The sequence below is a fragment of the Diadema antillarum genome, unplaced genomic scaffold, assembly GCF_040938485.1.
Source record: "Diadema antillarum isolate AM-2024a unplaced genomic scaffold, OU_Dant_1.0 scf00000005, whole genome shotgun sequence".
Taxonomy (NCBI): domain Eukaryota; kingdom Metazoa; phylum Echinodermata; class Echinoidea; order Diadematoida; family Diadematidae; genus Diadema; species Diadema antillarum.
This window is the reverse complement of record NW_027270894.1, coordinates 1,351,776-1,371,557: the sequence shown is the minus strand read 5'-3', so window position 1 is coordinate 1,371,557 and position 19,782 is coordinate 1,351,776. Positions and strand designations below refer to the sequence as shown.

Here is a 19,782-nt window from a genome sequence, read left to right as displayed (position 1 = left end):
CGATTTATTCTAAGTACTTATTCTTTCAGATTCCTTTTAAAAAGAGAAGCTCTTTCAGCTCACTCGGAGATGCTATCTCAAGGGACCCTGTAAGGCATACAAAATACAATTTTCGTAAAAAAACAACAACAACAAAAACGAAACCACTTACTTGAAGACACGGTAGCAAAGAGTGGGTACAGTTACAAAACTATATAAAAAAAATAGAAAAAAGTCTATGAATATATCTGCACTTAGCATTTATGCAACGTTCATTCATATTCGCCCAGAAATTAATGGATTTAATTTGCCATTGTCGAGGACATATTTTTCAAAATCTCTTATTCTCTTTTGTCGGCCCTAGTAAACTTGTGAAAATCTCCAAATAATAGCATAACAGAAGCTCTGAGTTCATATACTTTTAATCTCTTTTTTTTTTCTGAGTGTGTGTGTGTGTGTAATGTATGAATTGCTATATCACCAAATTTTATCATCTTAGTTCTTATACTTTAAATCTCATTTTGTGTGTGTATATGTGTGTATGTGTGTGTGTGTGTGTGTGTGTGTGCTTGAATCACTGAGGATCTTTGCAAGCAGTAATTTCATTTTGTTGTCCATTGTTATTAATTGTTCTTGATTTTTTCAATTCAACACAATTGTTCCAATGTGTAACCAAGTCAGCTGCTTTGTTTGTGTCTGTGTGTCCTATTGCGTGCGTATGATCTGTTTCACGTCTCCCCTGTTTCACAGGCAATTTACCGTATGCTTTTGTTTGATCAACACTATTAGTTACTGCTCATGGGAGGACCGCGTTCTGCAGGCTAGGCTTTTCAGCTCTTTTGTTCATTTCCAATAACTCTTCTTCGATGCAATAGATTTACAGTTTGCTTATGTATTCTCTTAAACGTTGTTCCTTTCAATTGTACAAATGAGCTGCATTGATTGCGCATGCATATGCATAGGTCATATCGTACCTGTATACTCTTTTTGGAAGTGAAATATAGTGAAATAATATGTTGTTATGTTTTATAAAATGGGTTCAAGAACGTAGCCAATAGGAAGCGCTGAAATGAGTCACGTGGGCTTTGATTACTTTAGTACCATTGCACTGCAGTACAGTACCAGTGCGCACTCAATCAGTTGTTACAAGTGCGTCGCGCGCTACTATACGCGCTGTCAATCCTGTAAACAACTTCTAGTTCGGGCTGCCGGCCGGCCTTTCTTGTGTGTATAACATATTATGTGGCGTACGTATACAGTACTCTTATACGTACGTACAGTACTTTACATGTGCGGGATTTCCGAGTGCGACGTGCTTGACTCGACTCTCTCGAGCGAGTGCTACATGTAGCTGACTGGTCTGACCCACAAAGGTACGTGAAAAATGCTGTTAGTTTTCGACCCATTTTATAAAACAAATGATGCACAGGATTATTTCGTGGCGTTTCGGCTTCGCCTCTTGCATGTTTCACAATTGTAAATACCCTCGAGTGCGCTACGCTCCACTAACGCACTCTATCCTGTGCATCATTTGTATAATAATTGGCTGCAATATTTTCCCAGACGACGATGTATGCTGTAGTGTAGCATTTTTTTTTTAGCATTTCAGCCAATAAATCTTCCTTTCTCCCCATTTTTTTTCTTGCACGGTGTGGTCTATTATCTCTAGGCTCGTTGTGCCTCATCATCCAACTGCCATTATAATTTTCCCCACATTTTGAAGCACCTAATATTTTAGTCCTTACACTTAATTCTGATATGAATTTGGCGTTGTGACAAAATTGGAAGCATCCGACAGTTCTACTTATTTTGCTAATATGAAAATGGTCTCCGGAATTTCAAATTTCATTATGCGAGATTTCATTATTCGAGAAAAGTGGAATATGTTGGATTTTCTTTATTCCTTCTTTATATTGTTGTACACATGTGACATCACAAGCTATACTAAGTAGTCTTCTTATCCAGCCTGGAGTGAGCAGAAACTTCAAAAACACATTACTTTTGATCTCACTGATGCGTTCTACTAATACTGCTGCATTTACTCAATCCACATGTCTACGAAGGTGAACTTGTCCTTTAATAGTTTGCCGGCACAAACCCTTGTTGGTCGAAAAGGATTCTGCGCCAAGACTACTCTATGCACCAGCGATACCTGGCACTGCAACCTCTCACGACAACTTGTTGGCAGAAGCTACAACCATGGATCATACGTTGTAGTAGGGTCCATGCTACAACACAGGGCGGTATGGGACAGTGCCAGAGGGTGGTGCATGTAGTAGTCTTGGTGCAGACTCCCTTACGACCAACAAGGGTTTGTGCCTGTAAACAGATTTACTCTCTTGTTTGTACCCTGGCGTCCTTCTCTTACCATGGCCGTCTCATGGTACAATCGTTGCTTCAGCAGATTCGATGATCATGCTTTCTACGTGCATTCTGGTTGTGTGTTGTTGCCATATAGCAACGGTATATAGGCCTACTGAGGAGGAACCATGGAAGCGTATACGGATGATACTTATTAATAATGCTAATGAATCAGTTACAAGAGCTCAGTTTTCCACGTTTTCTAATATTGTAGGATTATTGAGCAAAGCATCATCGTTGGAAATCTTTTTTTTTTCATCCCCCCTATTTTTTTACCCCGACATTGGAATGCTGAGGTGGTTTGCTTTAAATTGTCTATTTCATTTTATATCTGAAAGGTTGTTACGTACCACGAGCGCATGTACAGCTGATAGCGACTACTTCATCGGCTTATGCATCGTGCTCTTTGCAATGCATGAATGAAGCGGGATGTATTTATACGTGCATGAGTTGTGACTCTCTCACACAAGGGACCTTCACTTTGTCTCCTGTCTGACGAAATGCAATTATTTGAAAAGATCCCAAACACTCTTTTTTTCAACAACAGCAACAACAAATAACAAACAACAAACAAGCAACAACAAAGCAACTGGAAATGTATGAGTGGTCAAATGAAAAGAAAATTCAATTTAACGTCTAAAATTAGAACTCTTTGGCCAGTTTAACTGAAATCTTGATGTTATGTTACTGTAAGTTTCGACAGACATTTAAACTTTTTAATCAAATACGTTTTTTTTTTTCTTTTAAGGCTATAGAAAGGATACAGCAGTTTTGGGTAATTTTAAGATTTCAATGAGATTTCAAAATGTAAAATGACAACATTTGGGATTTTTGTTTTGGATTTATTGAACACAAATTACTATAACGGACGTTTTTAAAACAAAAAACTCCGTTTTTCGATTAAGAAGCTACAAACATGAACACTTGAAAATATATTTTCAAGCATTAGGTCTTTTAAAGTTCCCGAAAGAGGGGTTAGATCCCCGGCTAGAAGGCCCCCATACACTAACTTTTGTCAAGCTGCTTGCATCATTGTTTCCGTGCGGACAGGTATCCCAATCAGCATATAAATTTAGCTCAGGTGGATTGCAGGACAAAGCCGCGACTCCTATAAATCGAGTGAAACGAAAGACTCAAACCTTAGAATTATATTTAATTCTACACCAAGTTCTCCGTGTGAGTGATCAGGTGAACAGAAAATTTAAAGTAAAACACACACACACACACACACCCACGCTCGACTCAAATGTATGCTTTCAATTTCGTGTTTGAGCGGCATAATGGTAAATTACAGCCAAACAATCATTCGCTATCGAGCTAATAGCGCTGATCTCCTGCAATGTCTGTGGCACCCTTATTCATCATCGATTAAACTAATCCTTTGAGATAGACAATACTGCACCTCGAATTCAAGATCGGATGAGACTGTGCATAATTATGGACACTATCATGACAAAGGACTGTGCGCTTATTGCAATCAGTCCCAGCAAATATACTCATCAATCCATAGTAGACACTACTTAAATATATGCATTTGTGATATGAAACCCACAGTCTGCATACCTATTTTGAATAAGTTGTCCACGTGTTGGTGTACAGCAATAAAAACATCAAAAATAAAACTGAAACGTTCATGGTGTATTCATCAACAATATATTTCGGTACACAAGTAAACTGTTGGTTAATACAGCATGATCTTGGTTTCAATTTTACTTTTGAATATATACATATATAGCAGAACTAGAAATAGCAATACAATAATGTCACAATAGAGGAATGCATTTAGAAAATGCCAATTGCCTTGATTTTGATTCAAAATCTAAATTTTCGGGGACCTCCCCCTTCCTTTTTAGCACTTTCAACCCTGACGAAGGAGAGACCCTCGAAAATTCGGATTTTGAATTAAGATCAAGTCAACTGACATCAATGCATTCCTCTACTGTGACATTATTGCTATTTATATTGTTGAAATGTCTTTGTGTGTGTGTGCGCGTGTGATTGTGGGCTTGTGTAACAAGTACATAAATGCGCTACAGAGCAAGTACCATACCTTAATTACATTCTCTTTTATTCATCTACCGCAGGCCTTCATTAACCTGTTTGTTCTGTTCCTCGTTCATATTGGAACATCGCCAGGTAATTATGAATTAGCATTCATCCAAAAATATTCCGGAAAGTGATTCCAATGACCGACAAAGGGCTTCGAGGCTAGCTAAGGCTAATGGTTTTACCTTATTATCAAGCACATCTAATTTCATGAATTCTTCATTAGACCATCGATAGTTTTCGCGCCAGAAATCATCATCTTATCCATCAGTCTAACAACGTATAAGCGTATCATTTCTTGGAGGAAGATAAGAGTCGGTTATTTCCAATTATTCTCACAAAATGGGAAAATATGGTTATTACAGCACTGACAGTTGACTTTGATCATTACTAGAACAAGTCGCGAAAGTAATGATTAGTTGCAAATTTAGCAATTAAGAGCTTGTAATCATCCTACAACCATATCACGTAATAGAATGTAAAATTATGACCAAAAGGGGTGAACAAGATTGTTATTCTTACTGCTGATGTAACGACTATAAATTGGAGTAATCACAAGCTGCAAAATCAGAGAAACGAGCGCTACTCTCCTAGTTTGCCTTTTCATCGTTAAACCGCATTCTCTTGCTATCGGTTCAGTAAAAATTTCAACGGTTAAATGGTGAAGATTGTCGAGGGTAAGTACTTCAGAGGAAAAAAGTGTCAAGGGTGCACTTGCAAGGAGTAAAAATGCTAAGGGTAGAAACGTCCTGGGTAAAATGAATAGATAATATATATGTATATTTGTATTGTAACGAAATTCGGTGGAACCGATTCGATTTAACCGTTTCGATTATAATTTGTTATGATCGATTGTGCCTATAGCATAGAAAGGGGGCACGATTGGAACGTTTGGCAAATGCTGTAATGTGGTAGTGCATTATTATGAGTTTTAATATTTATTATTAGATATGTGGTTACTTGTTTGTCATGGGCAAGTTTGAATTATTTCAATACCAACTCCGGTTTAGACCGATGATACATGCCGAATTAAAGTAACCATGTACAAGAGATACTGCTAAAATGTATAACCGTTGTACGAATTTAATAACCACGCCAACATTGCAAATAATTTGAACAGCTACTGCGGGTATTTTCCGCACTGCTCACGGCCGTGCGGGATTGCCTCCTCATTCCGCGATAGGAGGAGAGGCATATAAAGTGACCGTTGTGTGACATAGTCCGCAACAAGCAGCCCGTGTATGATACATTTCCAATGTGTTGTTAATGTTCGCTTCTATGTATAATAAACTGTACATATGTTCCTGAATTGCTGTCCTCACTGTGTCTTCTTGAGGGTTCTGCCATAATACAACAACTTGGAGAATGGTGGTACATGTTCCTGAGTTGGAGCGCCGTTACTGAGAAGACCAACTAGTAAGTCATTGGATTTCGGGTATAATGGTAATGTGACTTGTCGCATAGTCCGTGCCCAATCCAAGTTCCAGTCGTCGCCGTTGGATTTTGGGTAAATTGGTAATGTGACTTGTCGCATAGTCCGTACCCAATCCAAGTTCCAGTCGTCGCCTGAGGAAGTTGGTAACGGTGCGATACAGCACTTTACCCCGTGCCACCAACGATACCTGTGCCACCATATGGTTGTGAAAGGTGTTCCACGTTAGCGTGACTGAGTTGGTAGCAGGTGTTCCACGTTAGCGTGACTGAGTTGGTAACAAAAGTTGGTAGCAGAACTTGGTAGCAATAGTTGGTAGTAAAAGTTGGTAACAAAATAAGTGTACCAATTCAACATCCTCTACAAAGTGACGCTTGGGAGTGATGTTGAACTTGGTATGTGTGCCGCTTGTGTTGGTGAGCTGCTTCTGACACAACATGGTAGCGTACAGACTAGTAGTTTTAATAATTTAACTCTTAACGTGCCATGGTCGCCGAACGGCGACCTTAGTCCTGACGTGCCATGGTCGCCGATCGGCGACTAAGAAGAGCGAGAAAAGCATTGGTCATTTAAGTTCTTGTGGTACCGTAATGCGTTACACCAAGAAACTGCCACTGATATGTGCTGGTAGCTGATTAGCATAGCCATCGTTTGCACTAAAAATATGAGCATGCTTACATTGGAAAATTTTGAGTAAATACATGATTTTTCAGCTAGATGTATTTTTTTTCGCGTCGGGAAAATCCGCAGCGAGCGCACCCTCTGCGAGATGTGTATGGATCAAAAGTCTCATTGGTAAACCACGCGTGTGTATGCTATTGAATCTGCGTGTATTGTCTATGCGGTTCCACTCACATTGTTCCGCTTGGACGCTGTCCTGCGGGAAGCTGCTTTGATTTTGTCCCTCAAAGAGGGTCAGCTTAGGTTCGTTGGTCAAGTCTTTCATCGTTTTGTTTTGGTGAACGTCACTAATCGTCCCCACACTAGCCTAGGAATTGCGAGGGGACAAAGGCCTGCCGATTTCAATAGAGTACCCCGCCCGCAGTCCGCTTAGACAAAAGGAGGATTAGTAGGTTTTTCCTTCTCAAGTGGACAAAAGACACTCTTGAAGGGCCCGGGACAATTACTTTAGTTTCAAATACAGGATCTGGGACTAAAGGACTCAGATTTGGGAATGAATTTCTGAATCGGAAAGAGAAATTGCTAAGACAAAATAAACTGCCAGTATCTTAAAAATCATACAATTCTAGAAGGCAATTTTGTAATCATTTGAAAGAGGAGATGTTGCTCTAAAACTTTCTCACAGAGTCAAGGGAGCGTTCTATTGAAGAAAAAATACGGCTGACTCTTTTTTTCCCATACTACACAAAAATATGTAATAATTTTTTGATGTATCAATTATTTCTGCAATATTTCAGGATCAGGTAGATATTATGGCAAACTGACAACACGACGCGAAAGTACAAACATTTCTTGATACATGTTGTGTAGACCTCAATTCAAAACAGTGAGTAGATTCAGAGATATGGCGGTTTTAAATTTCATTGTCAGTCCAGTTTTGAAACGTTCTGGCGTTAAGTAAAAACCTCTGGCACGTTAGGGGTTTTGGGCCTGGCACATTAAGAGTTAAAGGGATCGTTGTAAACTGCAACAAAACGAACCCCGCCTACTCGGCCATCCTGACACGGCTCGCGGAGGCATTTGTACAAACAGTCAAATACACTCTCTTAATTCACGACGAGAAGGCGAGTTCGTCACAGTATATTATACATTATATACATTATATATAATTATATCATTATGCATTATATATATATATTGAGTAAAATGTCTGAGGAAGTTTATCAGTGACAAATATGCACTCGTGAGTAAAATAACATGAACAAGTGTCGGAAGAAAATTGTCACTGGTAAAAATATCAAACACACACAAAAAAAAATATCAAAGGGTAAAAAGTGGCGCGGCATAGCAAAACACTTTTTAAGAATGAGATTAGAAACGTATAACTTCTCATTGGCGGATGGGGGGGGGTCGAACGTCTCTTTATTTTTTTCAAACAAAGGAAATAAAAAGAAAAAAGTTAAAGGGGCGAGTGGGCCACATCTTTTAATTTTTTCAAGAAACCGTCTTATTCAGCCGATGGCACCAGAAAATTGCCTTTCTGTTTTTTGCTCGTCCGCCGATGAAACCCGGAAGTGACACCAGAAATATTTTTGGCGCCTCTTTTTACGGAATTCCTGAATCCACCCATGCGTTTGCATTGATGATGGAACCAACATCTGATATTTTGCTGTAGCTTCATCTCATTGTCTTATGACTGGAAAATTCTGTCAGCCATGTCAATCACTATTCTTTCTGGGCAAAATTTGGGCAAAATGTATTGATTACGACTTGTTTTTTTTTTCACTTTTAGCAGGCCACCGTACATCCGAATGCTATTTCTTGTGAGCTTTCTTTCGTATGGCAAAAAGCCTACTCCAATAGTTAAGTAATTTTCATCAGTCATTCCCCAAAATTTGGCAAATACATGGCATACTTAGGTTACTCCATTGCAGTTTGTGTCTTCGTTAGGCATGGAAATAGAATTGTTTACGCCCTTCAAAAGCTTTAATTAGCTTGAATTCGTCATGTTCATGCCATGCACGAATAGCTAACACTCCCTCTTAACAGAACTTGATTGAAAACTGCATGATTACTATTGCTGTAGTTAACCAAAAGCAGTGTCTCTAGAGTCAAAGTAAACGACTAATATTGTCCACATTGTTCATAATTCCATAGTTCTATTTCTTACTGCATTTTTCACATTCAACAGGAACTTGCGCATCGAATGGAGACATGTGTCCAAATGTGCATCGCGAAATGAAAGACGCGTGTCCGTATGTATTCTCCGAAAGGACTGGCGGATACATAAGGCTGACTCCGAAGTACGTCCCACTGGATCATCCTAATTATGACGTCATGGTTCCGAGAGAGGCCAGAGGGATGACCAATTATTACTGCGCCCACCCAGGTACTATAGATTTGTAGGTAAAGTGGATAATCAATATACAATTCTCACATCTCGTTTGCCACATGACATATTATCATGTATTGTCTTACAACAACACATATGTAAAGGTATTACCTGGGGTATGCTGCCCTTTAGTAATCGGTTGTAAGCGCACCCACTCCTCATGTGATGATGATTGCCGCTAGCACTTTGGGAAATTTGTGTCCGTTTCCCCCTGACTACGGAAACAGTTGAGCGTCAGAGAGAAGACGAGATAATTCCATGCCTTTTCCAAGTTCTCAGCCACACACACCCACAAACACACATGAAGAAAGAGAGAGAGAGAGAAAAAAAAAAACACACACACACACACGGAAAATCAAGATCTCAGACCCGACGAGGAATGCTTTCGTTATGTTGGTGACACGTATACGCCGCTTCCGTAACCTTGCCTTTGGATGTAGTAATGACGACCCTTAAATAGCTCTGCTTCTGCACCTGCTCCTTCAGACAATCTTCAGAGCAATTAGGTTGGCGTACAGAGAGCTTCTGGTCATTGGATGGATTGGGTAAGCATTTGTATATGCGCCATCTGCTGCCTTTTCCATTGAGGTCAACAGTGAAATACTTGTTTGATAGGATTGGTGGCATAAGGCACGTATCTTGGCATCTTTGAGTCATCAGCTCATACGGCTTCCGGACAAGAAATATATGATTTACTGTATCATAAGCAGCGAGGTCGAAGAAACCAGCATCAGTGATCATATCTTTCTTAAAACCAATCTCCGATGAATTGAATGGCATTCACTACTTGGACAGGACTTGATTTCCTTGGACTGTAAAGCGTGCTTGTTCAGGGATAAGGCGTTCATATGTAGGAGACGGTACGGTTGAGAACAGCCTTTCAAACAGCTTGTATGTGAGTGGCTCAGAGAGATTGGTTGTAACTCTTCGAGATTTGGGGTCTTTTCCCGGCTTCAGCAAGGCAGGGACTTTGGCTTTCCTCCGTAATGTAGGGATGTTGGCAGAGTTCAGCCACTGAAATGCTCCAGGGATTGACCTGTTCTCAAAGGACATTTGCCAAGTTTACCTCTGTAGCTCTCTCCAATTGAAAAAGTATTGTGAAGTCTTGAGACCATAGTGAACATGCGGCAGTGGCCTTTGGAATCTTAGTTCTTTTGGGAAAGTGGTCTGGGTTTCCTTGGTTGTTCACAAGGAGTTGGTGATCAACGTGATCACCTGTGACCTGTGATCTTGATTATGGCTTTTTTGTAGTCATTGCTGAGGACTGTAATAGCTTTTTTTAAAGGCTTTTCTGCAGCTGTGTGTCGCGTCATTTAGGTGGATGCAGTCTTGCCATTTTATCTATACTGCTGTCTGTTATATTGTAATACACAGATTTGCCCAGCGTCTATGAGTCGTTCTAGCATTGCTTGATATGTCCTTAGTACAACACCTTTGACTCATCTCCTCGTCTTTAGGGATGCAATCTTGAGGGGTCCTGTGCCAAATTTTTCCTCGTTAGTCCCCTTACATACATATAGCATATCACCGAAAAACATATAAAAATGCAATTCAAAACATAGAAACTAAGGGTGCGTTCGAGCGCTCTAAAGCGAACCAAAGCGAACTGAACCAAAGCGTACCGTACCGTACCATGCCAATTTTGGTGCGTTCGAGCGCTCTGTGGAGAAAGCGTACCTCACGAGTTATTTTTAGAAAAGGTCACATTTGTTTACAGCAAGAATGTCATTCACCTCTCGCTTGAACTACTTACAGCTGTCCCGAACAAAGAGAATGATGTTTTTGCATTGTGACGTATGCGCATGATACGCGCATGCTTTACAATGAACTTTTGGTACGCTTTGGTACGCTTTTGAAGCACATCGGGAAGTGGTCCACTTTTGTCTCGGTACAGTACGGTACGGTATACTTCAGGGGCCGTATTCTCGAAAGGTCTTAAGTGGGGCACTTAAATATGAAAAATGTGTCTAAGTACCCTGCTAATTTAAGCGGGGTGCTTAGATTGGTATTCTCGAAGGAACTAAGCACCCCGCTTAACTGAGCTGACTTAAGCATCCCAATTGTCTTAAGTCAATCTGATGACGTAGGCGCGTATACCAATTAACAATGGCCTTGACGACCACAGAAAAATTAATTTTGTGCGATAGATTTCCTATGGGATTTTACGTGTTAATTACTTATCGCGGAAAGTTTGAAAGATGGAGCTAAACGAAAAAAGGCGAAAGCCCAACTTCAGTGAAACTGAGAAGATACTTCTCATTGAAGAATTCAGAAAGAGGGAGGATATTCTCAAGGGGTCATTCTCACAAAAAATAACTTCGAGGCAAAAACATTCCGCGTGGGAGGAAATAGCAAACGAGTTAAACTGCAGGAATCCTTCGGTGAAGAGAACTGTGCCGGAAATACAGAAGAAGTGGCAAAACCTCAACAGTTCAGCCAAGGCGGCAGCGGGCAAACGGAGGAAGGAGATGAGAAAGACGGGTAAGAATATGAATATATCGAATTGTTTGTTTGCTTACTTTGTTGATATTATTTTTTTTGAAACCCCGAACGATATATTTCTCTCTTTTTTTTTTTATTTGGGTTTGCAAAGAATAAGCTACCGTAGTCTCGCCCTTTATTTGACCCGAGTGACCTCAGGTGCGCAGCTACTAGTGATGCTGCACTGTGTGCGCTATAGCTAGCGCTACTGTCACCACTGTGTTTTTAGTGTGGCAAGGCTAGTAAGTCAGGCTAGAGATGATGGGCGCCGACGTCTGGTATTATACGAAGAAACCAGCAAAATTAAGCTAAGTGTCATTAAGTTCATACTTTGGATTATTTCATTGGTTCTGTATTGGTGCTTTACCGTTAAAGTCGGAGTTTAGCTAAATTTTGTAGAGATCTACAACAACCTTGTTCGACTTGTTTGGTGATTTTACGAGTGTACCGATAGATCGTCTGCTCATGTGTCATGCACCAGTTGCACGCCTGCCTGACCGGCTGCAATGACAATGCACACATCGGAACAGGCAAGACAGATGTTGTCAACCATTGCCTGGTGACGGCACTGACGATGGAAATACACTCTGCGAATGATTCGATTATAATGCCAAATAATTGCATGAACATCTTAACAGATATAATTTCAGCTTTAGTTTAATCTAGACCCTACATGATATTTTTCCCGTTCAAATTCAACCTGTCCTTGTTATGTTGGCATGGACGTACAAATGCCAATGAATTGCCATGGCATGGCAAGTAGTATACTAGTAATGCGATAGGCATAAGCCGGTAACTGGATAGACCCCACACCACAGTTTGCCGGCGGTGCTAAACACTGAAACGGAAAGTTTTGTTATTTCTGCATTCTGGAACTACACTGGTGTAAGAGCTGGGTAGTATTTCTAGCAGCATGTATTACGACACAACTCACAAGTCAGTAGCGTTTAAATTACAAAACAATGCTTGATGAAAAGCAATAGGTTCTAATACTGTTTAATACATCCAGTTTAACTGTAGCATTGCTTTTTCAAACAAAAAGTGTATTGCAGATAAGAACACTGTGTTCTATACTGACAAACTACAGACAGTGTCAGAGTTACGTTATAAAGTGAGACTGTGAGGTACAAACTGGTATGAAAATTTCGAAATGCACCTGTCAATTGTAAGTCCCACCCCCTTACCCCAGTGCCGGGAGATGTGCGTCGGTATAAAATTGGGGACTCGGGGAGCTGGGGGGGGGGGGGGGAATTTGATGGTTAATGTCGGTCTCTTTACTGGGTGGGTCGTAGGTGCGTAAATGAGGTAAAGTCCAAAACTGACAGAGGTGTGTATTTTCATGGGGCGGTGGCCAGTGAGTCCAAATTTGCGACGGAGGGTGCGTCAATGCCAATGGCAAGAAGTGGTTCCTCCTGTGACAACGACACATCCTCAAAGCACATCTCCCGGGGGTCAGGGGGTAGGTCTAACAATTGGTCGGTACATAAGGTAGTTGATGATGTCACTCCCTCACAATACAGACCATAGTGTGTATTTCAGTATAGATGTCAATCTAATGATTGGTTTAATTGTACTGTCAAATTGAATTCATTAGTTTTCAGCATTTGATTTCAAACAGTTTTATTTCCTAATATTAGACCTAGTTCACAGTGATTTTCCATTGTAAACAATGACTTTGTCCATGTTCAACAAATCTGGAATTCCATTTCAACCTGCCTGAAACTCGCTTTCCGTTTCAAAAGGTTATTTCTTTGAATTCTGTCCATTTTTTTTCCCACTCTCGTGGAAAATCACTTTCCCCGTATATTTCTTGTTAGATATATTGTTGCACTTTTTTATTGTGGCTGATCCTCCTTGCCCACTGACAGATATTGACAACATCCTAGGCTACATTTACCAATATTGTAATATCTTCTTTGAGAATACCAACTCTGATTTAGTCCTTTACAACACAACATGCAATCAAGCATGCATTCTACTTAATTTAGTATTTCCTAAGATGATGTGATGATTGCTCTGAAATTTGTGGTGATTCAAGCCTTGCACGAAATTAACAATGTAACAGATTTTTTTTTTTTCTCTGTAACCCATACCTAGGTGGCGGTCCCCCTCCCCAAGACCTGAACGATGTTGACCAACAGTTATTGGAGATCATCGGGTTAACTTCCCCAACGATTGCTGGCATTGATGGAGGTGTTGATTCTCTAGGAATATGGTAAACTAAAATATTATTAGTTTGCATGATTATAGACATTGTAATTTACCCAGTACATTGGGGGGGGGGATGGACAAAGAAATAAATTTGTTGCCCCTCCCCCGATCATTTCAAAACTTCACAAATTTTCAATATTTTGGCCTGCTTTGGCCACAAAGTTAACAATTGCAATTTTGTGTGCCAACAATGTTGACATTTTTCTTCATCCTCCCCCCCCCCCCCAATTGAAGCATGGATCAACATGTCATGTACCCATTCCTGCATCCAGGTACGAAATTCTGTGTCCGTACCCCATACTTCCATCCATTATCTCATGCCGTACCTCATACCCATACCTGTGACTTTGTGAAATGCTGAACCTGCACCTGTACATGTACCCATGCTTCTATCTGATTCTGTATGTGTACCCATATCTGTACCCATATCCGTTCCCATGGCCCTTGACTCTTATCACTGTGACAAATGCTGACATCCAACCACATAAAACCTCTCTCTTTCTCATACCAAAAAAAAACAAAAAACAATTAGATGAATTAAATGAAGGCACAAATCACTAGTACCACAAACTAACTAGAGGCAATATTCACAAAACATTCATTCAGTTTCACAATTGGGTGGGAACCATGCTGTTACTGTATACGCCATATATTTCGCGTAAGTAATATTTCGCGATTTTGCTTCGAGACGGGGAATTTGTGAGAGTTTATTTTATTTCATTTTCATTCAACGTGTATAGAAGTATTAGGAAGTGAAAATGTTCACGTTTGTTAAGTCGCGAAATTCGAGAAAATTAAACCATCGCAAAATATTCAACATATACAGTAATTAGAGAACACTCAAGTCAGTCCCAAAATATGACATAAAACACACATTCAACACTATCAAAGGACGTAGATATAAAGAATAGTTCTATTGAAATGAAGAAACAAGAAACTCAGAGATTCACATTCAATTCTTATTTTTAATGAGTGTATCTGGCATATTCACATTAACCAAAAAAAGGGGGGTTAAAAATGCCATACATGTATGATATATTTCTGGAATTGAAATATGGTGTTTTCTCATTGTTATTTTCCACAGCACTGTCCAGCCAACAGAAGTGGAGCTGGAAGCGGAAGAGCACCATCAAGAACGAGCATCCAGCAGCAGAATCCAGTCAATGGAAGACCATGGTTGGGTGTGTCGAGAACCTACAAGTACAAAAGAAAAATTGGAAGTTGAGAATTTAAAGTTGAGAAATGAACTGTTGACATTGAAAATCAAAAAAATGAAACTGGAAATCGCACAAATGGAGGGGTGTGGAAATGCAAAGGATGAACTATTGATCGATTTGTAAATATCAACAGTGACAGACTTTGTCTCGGGACTTATAACCTCCTTCAATAGCATTTCAAACCCTGAGGGTGGAACGTTTGGTACATGTTCCCGAATAATGAGTATTTTTCCTAGAGAATCAACACCTCCATCAATGCCAGCGATCGTTGGGGAAGTTAACCCGATGATCTCCAATAACTGTTGGTCAACATCGTTCAGGTCAACATCGTTCATGTATTACCCAATATATATTCTGTGGGAAGTTTCTTGACAAAAGGTCAAAGGTCAAAAGGTCGAAGGTCAAGTGAAAGTGCTAAATTGCACTTTTTCCTCCACATCTCGAAAGTAACTCAAGGTATCATCATGAAACTTACATATTTATGCATGTTCTACATAACAGTGATTCTCTTTGGAACTGTGTGGTCAAAGGTCAAAGGCCAGGTTTAGATACTATTTTACCATTTGATACTGAAATTATACTTTTTCTCAATACCTTGAAAATTACTCTATGCATAAACTTATAAAAGGGTCAAAAGTCAAGTAAAAATCATCAGTTCCCCAAATACCTGCACTATGACGTTTTAATCATTCATCCAATTGAACCTAGTTCTAGGAAAGTGAACATTCAGCACATTTGTGGCAAACCTGTCATTTTAATATTTTGCCAATTGTGTGAAACTGTCATCACACATTGTCAAGACATTGTACTATAGATCTATTAGGAGAACCATGCATTATGGCGGAGGCATACCAGTTGCTATAGCGACATTTGTAGTTTAGATAATATATACTTGAAATTGAAATATATTTATTTCTTTTTGCCTCCGCAACGAAGTTTCCGGGATATCTGTCCGTTGTCTCGTTATCTGTTACGGTGTCTCTTTATTGCAATAAATTAAGAAGAGGTGATCAGATTGTGATGTAACTAGGACCAAGTATATACCATGAGACAACAATATACTCATTAGATTTTAAAGTTGAAAGGTCACAGGTCACAGGATTTTTTTTATAGACCCAACAGCAATTCATTGCCATGGTAACTCACATATTTTTTGGTTAGATTTGGTAAATACATGAATGAGGCATTTCACTTGAACTAATTGGACAAGGAGTGCGGAGGCATATCCATTGACTGCAGGGCTGTCGAATTGCTGTATCTGTCATTACATGTATATGTGCATTGGAGAAAGTGGAAAAAGAAGCAGTGTGAAAACATTCAAAAGTAATAAAAGAGCTTCTAACCTATATATAACTTGTGAGTCACACACTAGTTTTCCATTCATCTTGTAGTATGAATTAAGTTGTGTTATGGATAGGTTGAAAATGCAATCCTTGAGTACAGTTAATGTGCAATTTACATGCCCCAAACACAAACACACACACACTATAGTGAAAATCAGCCCATGTCCTGGAAACGTCCACTGTTCTCCATCGGGGATTTCCTTCGATCCCATTAAGTCATCGACCCACTCACATTTAACAGTACATGTACTTTGAAATAAAAGGCTAGAACTTACCTCAGTTGAAATATGCTTGCACGATCTGTAAGCGGTGAACTGCACCTTCTCCTCTTTCATTATCAACATCAATTTGGTTGGGTTGTGGTGGGCCCTCCTCTTGCCGTCTTTGGGGTAGTGGCATTCCCATATCCTTGGCTAAATTGTGGAGGATAGCACATGCTGTGATGATCCTGCATGCTCTCCTTGGTGTCACCCGTAACTCATCATGAAGACAGTGGAATCTACAGTTGTCATAGTATTAGTGGATATTACATAATGTAATTTTTCGACCATAAGAAATGGAAAGAATGTAGAAGTGATGTCACTTGGTTTATTTTGTCGCTCTGAAAACAAAAGGGAATACTTTTGGAGGTGATTTAATTGGTAAATGAAGGGGTAGTGTACAATAATTTACGATATAATAGGAAAATAACCGATAAATGTTCTGTGGGTACGTGTATGTGCAAGGTTTGTGTTGTGTGACGTTTTTGTGACCTTTGTGTGTGTATGTGTGTTAGTTTGGTGTGTATTGTTCAAGGTTTGTGTTGGTTAGAAGTTTGTGTGTGTTTGAGTACTTGTTTATTTTTGTGTGTATTTGAGTGTGTTTCTGATTGTGAATGTGTCTGATGGTGAGTGTTTGTGTGTGAGAGTGAATGTGTTTGATGGTTAGTGTTTGTACCAAAAAGTGCATTTTTGTATACCAGTACCTTCGTTTCAGCTGCCCAATACATCTCTCTACTGCACTGCGTGTTGTCTTGTGTGCTGTGTTATATCTTTCCTGACCATCGTCGGCTGGTCTCAGAAACGGTGTCATGAGCCACCGCTTCACTGGATAGCCGCTGTCTCCAAGAAGATATCCGTCTATGTGTCGCATCCTTTCCCCCAGCAAACTCTCTCTTAAAATTCTTGCGTCATGAGTACTGCCAGGCCATGCCGCATTCAGATGGAGGATTTTGGAGTCCGGATCACAAACAATCTAGTATGGGGAAAAAAAAAACACCCTACAATACACATGATACATGTAACTTTTCTGTTTTCCTTCTTTCCATCCATGTTCAAAAACTACTCAGATAAGTTAAAATGTCACAATTTCACCATTTAATGAGGTTCACTATGTAATTTCGTGTGAACGTTTTGGAGAGTTTGAAAATTATATATTTCTGGAAACCTCATTGTGTAAGCAATCAGAAAAACAATATTTCCATTTTCACTGAATGTGTTAAAAACTACGTTGCCATGGTAACGACATACTATGGCAATAAGTCGGGTGGAAATATTGTGGAGCCAACTACGTCTTCATGTTTTAACCAGTGGTCATATAATTTGTCACACATATTGGTCTTGGGGAGAAGATGTGCAGGACACCTTTGTTGAATGTGTCGGAAACTGTGTTGGCATGGAAACGGCATACTATGGCAATAAATCTGGTGAAAATCATGTGGATTAAACTAACATCTAGTTTTCGAGCAATGCTTATGATATTAGGTACTCACATTTGTCTTTCGGTGAAGAGGTGCAAGACACTTTTTTTTCAAACATGCCAAAAAAAAAGCGTTGCCATGGTAACTGTAAATTATGACAATGAATCACGGCTGCATTAATCATCTTTTGGTGAGGAGTCTAGCATTATTTCACTAATTCATGTCTTGGTTTCTTGCTCACCTCAAGTGAGCTATTGCATTCGCTTTTTGTTTGTCGATCGGCGAACATTGTTTCCATGACAACGCAGTTCCTGACACATCAAAGACAAATGTATATTGCACATCTTCACTACAAGACCAATGTTTGTGCCAGATCATATGAGCATTAGTCAAAAACTGTGGAAGTGGTTAATCTGCAATACTTTTACCAGATTTATTCCCATAATATGCAGTTTCCATGGCAACGCATTTTCCGATACAATCAAATACCATGCCTTGCTCATGTTCATCCCAAGACCAATGCGTGCGCCAAATTTCACACAAGCATTGGTCAAAAACCGAGGTATTACCGTCGTTTGATCCGCAAGATTTTCATCCAACTTTATTGCCGTAGTATGTCGTTGCCATGGCAACGCAGTTTTTCACACATTCGATACAAATGGAAACATTGCTCTTTCTTATTGTTTACAAAATAAGGTTTCCAAAAATATATAATTTCAGACTCTCCAAAAAATTCCCACGAAAGTAAATTTCCAAGCACAGTGAACCAGGCTAATTTTTATTCATTTCCCAAACTTTTACTGGGTGGAATGATTGGATAGTAAAACGCAATATGATTACGTAGATGGATTGATAAATCCACTGACAAATTGATGGGTGGATATATTGTACAAAAAATAGACATTATTTATCTTACATGAACATTGATGGAATGATAGTTTTTCCTGTTGACAAACTGGTCTTCGTTTTCGTGTGGGGCTTGAATTTTTATGTGGGTCCCATCGATGAGACCCACAACACCCGGGAAGCCAGCCTTCCGGTAGAAACGATCTTTATTCTGGTTTAGGTCATCTTGTGGCGGCAGTCTTACGTAATTTCCCACTCTCGCCGTGAGTGCATCACTCACTGCTGCGATGCACCTGCTCACGGATGGTTGTGAGATACGAATTGTATCTCCATCCGTGAGCTGAAAATTCCCACTGGCGAAAAATTGAAGCGCCGCGCACACTTTCGTGACGGGTGGTAGGGGGAATCCTCTGTTTGTAACGGGTGTTATTGCTGGTAGAATGTCGTCGGTAATACGCAAGATACCGGCTCTATTGAACCGGTATCTTTCAATCAGTTCGTTGTCGTTGTACTCGTCAAATGGATTTATGCGCCGGTTAAACAATTCTTGTCTACCTCGAGGTCTTCCTATGACCGCCATTTCAGGAAAAATGAATAAAACGCTACATGTACCTTCAATTTATACAACTACGACATTTAAGACTCTTATCTGACTTAAGACTCTCAAATAGGTGTCTTAGAGTTAAGACGAAACTTAAGCGGGGTGCTTGAAGTTAGGACTTTTGAGAATACCACTTAAGTGGGGTGCTTGCAGTTAAGACAAGACTTGAGTCAGAATCTCGATATTTAAGACTCTTAACTAATTTAAGACCTTTCGAGAATACGGCCCCAGGAGCGTTCGAACGCTCCTCTGGCGCGGGTATGGTACGGTACAGTTCGCTTTAAGCCCCCGTCACACTAGAGCGGATCGAGCCAACGAATGCCCAGCGGATCCGAAAAGTTGGAGATACGCTCACATCCGTTGCTCGTCGTTCGTGACCCGCTTGACGTTCGCTGTATCCGCTAGCTGTTCGCAGAGATTCGCAGAGATTCGCCAGAGCCAAATTTTGATTTTGGACATGTCCAAAATCTTGAGCGGATGACGAACGGAATGACAATCCGCTCTGTGTTCGCTTAGCATCCGCTGATCGAAAGTTTTGGTCGCTCTGCCTGCGTTTCTTATTCGTCCGCCGTTC

The 19,782-nt window shown here is 40.0% G+C and overlaps 1 protein-coding gene across 1 annotated transcript; it reads right to left on the bottom strand.

The window, feature by feature from the left end:
• Positions 1-14,668: 14,668 nt before the first annotated feature.
• Positions 14,669-19,187, bottom strand: LOC139713068 (putative nuclease HARBI1). Its single transcript, XM_071624861.1, has 4 exons — positions 18,678-19,187; positions 17,048-17,316; positions 16,359-16,582; positions 14,669-14,717 (listed from the first exon to the last, which is right to left on the bottom strand). The coding sequence occupies exons 1-3, from the start codon at positions 19,185-19,187 to the stop codon at positions 16,360-16,362; spliced, it is 1,002 nt and encodes a 333-aa protein (XP_071480962.1). The 3' UTR covers positions 14,669-14,717; position 16,359.
• Positions 19,188-19,782: the final 595 nt, after the last annotated feature.